At 46.4% G+C, this 5,683-nt stretch overlaps 1 protein-coding gene across 1 annotated transcript; it reads right to left on the bottom strand.

The window, feature by feature from the left end:
• Positions 1-553: 553 nt before the first annotated feature.
• On the bottom strand, positions 554-1,418 carry LOC123042049 (FCS-Like Zinc finger 3). Its single transcript, XM_044464577.1, has one exon. The coding sequence runs from the start codon at positions 1,255-1,257 to the stop codon at positions 955-957; it is 303 nt and encodes a 100-aa protein (XP_044320512.1). The 5' UTR covers positions 1,258-1,418; the 3' UTR covers positions 554-954.
• Between the last annotated feature and the right edge of the window lie 4,265 nt (positions 1,419-5,683).

Below are 5,683 nucleotides of genomic sequence, written 5' to 3'. Positions count from 1 at the left end.
AAATATCGAACTAGCGAATCTAATCCAGCGATCTGTGGTTGGATGGTTAGATGGACATTGGTATTACAAGCCCACATGAATTCAAACCCTGAATTTTAAGTCCAGGTGCTCACATTTATTCTGAATTTATTATAGGATTTCTGGTGATACGTATTTAGTGTGAGGAGACATTTCTGTCGACTATAAGGCACCTACGGTGACTTCATAAAGTTATCAAGATGATACGCCGGCTCAGTCTATGGGTATGGTGTGCGAGTGTGTGTTCATAGAAGCGAGTGTATGCGCATATATACGAGTGCTCACGCTCTTATATTATGAAAGAGAGGGAGTAGTTGATATTAGTAAATCAAGGCAAAAACTAGTGTAGGAGTTGTCTTGACGATGCTTTTGTCGACCGAGATTATTTTAATTTTTGTCAACGGAGTTTAGCCATGATATTAGTATGGGGAAACAAGGTCTAGAACAGAATTCAGTTTTAAATCGTGTGGTAGACATCCAGCGGTTTAGCTTTGCTAAATCCCATCAGCACGGTGAATCATGATCAGAAACATGATTGCACAAAGACATGTTATATCTCGATTCGCTTGATAGTGTACCCAGTGAAAGTGCTTTTGCAAATTCGCTCTCATACAGAAGTTGACATTGACACAGGAGAAAAGGAGAGCCGATGGGCACACATGGCCGCCTAATTAGTAATTTGCGTTGTGAATCTTGTTTGATTGACTTCTTCAGATCCAGTCCAGCCCTTTTTCCGCTGCGTTTATGCCCAAATCACGTGATCGGCGGGCACTTGCAGCCGGCCTGCCGTGAGCAACTCCGGTGACCCGCGTCTTGCTTCTTCAACCAAGGAGAGTCTCCTCGATCCCGCGCTGATCAGTTAGCCACGGCGACGGCGTCTTCGTGCGCGCAGATCTTGTTTGCGCAGGTACATACCCAGCCTGCCGCTCTCGCTGGCTAGCTGGCGACGGACACCTCCCAGGACTCCCGGTGCGCGCGTCCGGACCCCGTTCCCGACGAGAAGTGCTTCTGCCTCCGGGCGGCCGCCCTGGCCGCCTGCCTGGCGCAGGCGGCGTCGAGCCGCATCTGCTCGTGGCGGCACTCGTCGCTGCAGAAGGGCGTGTCTCCCTTGTACATGAAGATGTCGCTGTCCCGAGCCAGCGGCTTGGTGCAGAGCGCGCACGCGCCCAGGGAGTGCACGCCGGGCTCGCCGACCGTCTTGGCGTCGAAAAAGAAGGCGCAGGCTACCGGTGCGGCCATGGCGAGCTCGTGCGCGTAGCTAGCTTGGCAGTGGGTTGTTGCTTTTGGTGCGTCGGGAGTGGGAGGTTGATTGAGTGTGTGCTTTGCTGAACCAAAGCAGGGTCGTCTGGGTATATATGGGACGGGCGCGGACCGGCGAGGACGGGCACACAGGGCCACGCAATACCATGCGCCGTCCGGACGAGGCTAACCATGGACGAGGGAGCGGTTCGGTTTCTTTATTCGCGCTCCGACCACGGACCCATGGCGGCATGCGGTGGGTGGCCCGGCGGCAGACGTGGCTGCACGGCGGCGAAAACGACGGGAAGCATGTATGTCCGGGCGACGTGGACAGGGTCCCGGCCACTGATAGTGACGTACAGAGGTCGCTCCAGAGACGTCGCCCTCCATGTACCCCGAACCTGTGTGCTAGCGCCCATAGTCGAGTACGACAGCAATACCATCGACTGGTTGGAACGGAAATACAAGTATAGCCCTGAACAAACAAATACTCCCTCTGTCCTAAAATAAATGTCTCAACTTTTTATTAATGTTAGTACAAAATTGTAGTACAAAGTTGAAACACTTATTTTGGGACCGAGGGAGTACTCGCTCTACTTTTCTCTCGGCAAACAAATACTGTACAAGTAACCTGAATGCGCTTCTTTGTAAAGTTTGATCAACTTTGTTTAAAAAGTATTAACATCTATAATACTAAAGTTATATGGTATTAAAGTTAACGATAAATCTATCCACCAGTCGACTGGCCGTTTGCTTCAAATCCGCACGACTCGATAGCCGTCCGATCCGGATCCAACGGCCCGCGTCGCCCCTGGTGCGCGCAGCGCGGGTGGCGTAGCCGTTACCATCGCTGTGTGTCGCTGACTAGTGGGTCCACTGGAACCGCCCATATCGCCCAATGCCACGATCCCAACTCGCCCCCTCTCGCAGTTCGCCCGCACTACTTCTTCTTCCTCTGCTTCGGGCTGTCCATTCGAATCTCCTCTCGCTCCCCTCCCCCTCGTGCGTGACGGTTGCTGCTGGTGGCCCTCCCCCTCGTTCCGGTTCGCGGCGGACGGCGTCTGAATCCGCGGTGAGGAACGCATTCCCCGCCCTGTTTTCCTTCCTCTTTTTGCTCCGCCGCTCTGGTCCGCCATTGATTTAGGTTGGAGCCGTCGAATCTGGTAGATTGTTGTTCCTATTAGGTTAGATTAAGGCCGGCTTCTAATTTCTGAGTCGACGTTGAGCAGCGCATCCCCCATTCCCCCACCCATCCACCCGCCCCGCTCTGTATTTCCTGTTGCTCCGCCTCCATGCTTCGCCGTTGATTTTTGGTGCTCGGACTCTTTGATTCTGGCGGTTGTTGTTGCTATTAGGCTAGGTTATGTCGCCTTCTAAGTTCAGTTTGAATATGGTTCGGACATCTGGTTTAATTTTGTGGTAATCGTGGGTGTGGATAGGTCTTAGTGGTGGTAAGTGTGGTTGGTTCTAATAGGGATTTTGTTATGGTGTTACTGTTGTGGATGTGGTTGTTTAGGACATCCAATAATGTTTGGTGTTTATGGATTTCAAGTTGTGCATCAGTGGATGAGGATTTAAAAAGCAACCCTAAGTTTTTTCACATAATGTTGTTTTATGTTGGTTTTGTTAGATGCAGTTTGTCCATTGATTAGGCTTTTGTGCTGCTCCAATTAGCTTGTTTACAATGCTTGATTTGCTTGTTATGTCTTGTTCTGTTCAATTATCATGATGTCTATATTGAACTTACCAACTATATTGCACTCAAATTACCAGATGCTTTAAACTCTGTTATTTATCAGTGTTGTCTTGTTATGGTTGAATTATCATGGTGATGGTTTTACACTTACCTCTGTCATCTTACCGTAGTTACCATAAGTTTTTGCTAGACTAACTATATGCAGCACAACGCTTATTTCTCATTCATTTTGTTTTGGTTGGGTTATTAATGAGCATGTGTGAATGCTATTTCTTATCATTGGTAATTTGGTTGTAACTTACCAATTGCATTGTGCCTCAATTATCAGTCTCACATGCTTTTTATATACCTGTGCTATCTGTTTTACTTTTTTTAGCATGTGCGACCAATTTGCAGTTTGCTTGTTTCCTTTTATCAGCTGTATTATTGCTTTGTCAAACACCGGTTTTATAAACAATGTATTCCTTTTTTTCCTATGTGTCAGGGAGACAATGCCGAGGAAGCGTAAAGGAGATGGCGATGGAATCGATGAGGTTCCTTCGAAAAAGGCGAAACTCCCTCCTCCGCGGAACAGAGCCTCACCCAGTTCGCTTCTTCTAGCATGCAAGGACATGAATGATGACAGGAAGGGTGCCATTGATGATATGGATTTAACTAGCCTTCGAAATATCCAATGTGACCATCTATTCAACAATCTCAGTGTGTGGCTTGCTGATCTCTACGACCCCAATTCGCGTGAGGTGGTCGTACTAGGCCGAGGCAGGCTTCCGGTCAATGAAGAATACGTGCATCGTGTTATGGGTGTGCCGCGTGGAGGGAATGATGTCCCTTACAACCTCCCATCTGAAACTGATATTGAGTTAGGGCTTGAGTTGTTTGGCGAGCTCGGATATGCCCCTAAAATGACTGATCTTGTTGATCTCATAAAGGGTTCTGAAAATTCTGATGACACTTTCAAGCGTATGTGGCTTCTGCTTGCGGGGAATACAGTCATTGCCCCGACCACCTCCAACAAAGTTAGCCCCCGTTGGTATGCTGTGCTGGTAAGTTTTTTTGTGAATATGTCATTTTCTTTCTTGTGTGCCTGATAACTTTACTATATGTCAGTGTGATAACTTTCATATTTTTTGTGGTGCATTCGGTGAACTTCAGTGCTGTTTTTTATATTGCAGCGTGACATCAATGGTGTTAAAAATCTCAATTGGTCCAAATTTATTGCTGATGAACTGCACAAGGCGCTGTTGAAACGCAAGCCTACCAGGGGTTGCCTTCTTTTCTACAATGTAAGTGACGATGCTTTCCTCTTACCTTCTCTTTTGTCATTTGTCATTTTCTTTGTCATTTTGTGGCTGATTTTTGTAAGTGTTTACCATGGCGCTTGTGTTTTTCTTATCAGCTATTGTACATTCATGCGATTGATCTTTCTGGACTTGGCATCGAACTGCCTGACGGTCCTTTTCCCATCAATGTATGGACAAAGAAGCTGATAACTCTTGTCCTCAACAAGGATGTTCAGGCTGACAAAGTTTCTTTCGGGAAACTATCGGTAATATATATCTATGTTTTTCAGTTCACAGTCTGCTTTGCAACTGCACTTTATTTTCATTGTTTTTTTGTTGTTACTTATCTGTGATGGCTACATTTTTTTCCAGTTGAAGCCTGAGTTTGGCATGAATTTTTGTCTGTTTGGTGGTCTGGAAGGTCTTGACAAGTTTATGCGTGTTCATACTGCCCCAAGCTGCAGTGAAGAGGTGAGCATGTAACCTAGTTTCTTGATTTTTTTTGCTATTTTATGTTCTTTCATTGGCTGATAAATTATTTTTTGCACCCATCGTGGTTACCCTGATTTGTTGCCAACTTGTCACTCTTTACTAATCTGGATGATTTCCATTGTGGCATATCCTCTATATAAAATAATAATTATGATGCAACCATGTGATAATTATTAGTGCAATGCCTTGATAACTTTGCAGCATTTCTGTGATAACTTGATATCATGATAACTTTTGGTTGCATTTATTATGATGATTGTAGCATTCCTGTGATAACTTGATATTAATGATAACTTTTGTTACATTTTTTGTGATAACTTACTAGTTATATCCATTCTTTTTTCATTTTTTTATGTTGAACAGAAATTTGCCAAATCAACTCAGATAGTTGCTCGATTCACGTCCGCCATAGCTGGCATCCTAGGCAATCTTGTGGAATCATTCACCGCTTTAGATGATGAGGGCCATTCACATGCATCCTGTCAGCTAGACGCTGGATTGAACGTTATCTCCTCTGCCGCCCGTACGACGTCAAGGACTACGCGGTCATCGCAAGGCAGGCGGACAGAAAGTGCTGGAAAGAATGTGGCTGAAGATTCTGACAGCGATGACGATTATCACGGAGGCGATGATTCTGATTCTGACGCTGACTCCGATGATGATGATGATGACTATCGAGTTGTTCGTCGTCGCCCTAAAGATCCTTTTGTTGCTTCAGGCAGTGGTACCGTGGATGTAGACATGGGCAGCGGTCCAGCTGATGATGAGACCACACATCTTGATGGTGCAACTGTCAAAGCCCATGATGGCACAGGACCAAATGTTGAAGACACCCCTGTCCGCCCTGTCGGCGATAACCTCGTTGAGTCTTAGATCTTACTCACTGGAACATCTCATGCAGCATCCGTCGAATCAGGTGATCGAGGGCTTAGCCAGCAAGGTCTGACAGACACGCAAG

The sequence above is a fragment of the Triticum aestivum genome, chromosome 2B (genome assembly GCF_018294505.1).
Source record: "Triticum aestivum cultivar Chinese Spring chromosome 2B, IWGSC CS RefSeq v2.1, whole genome shotgun sequence".
Taxonomy (NCBI): Eukaryota; Viridiplantae; Streptophyta; class Magnoliopsida; order Poales; family Poaceae; genus Triticum; species Triticum aestivum.
This window is presented reverse-complemented; position numbering and strand designations above follow the sequence as displayed.

Excerpts from the sequence above, each read along its gene's own strand:
- LOC123042049 (XM_044464577.1), bottom strand. The coding sequence starts at position 1,257 with ATGGCCGCACCGGTAGCCTGCGCCTTCTTTTTCGACGCCAAGACGGTC.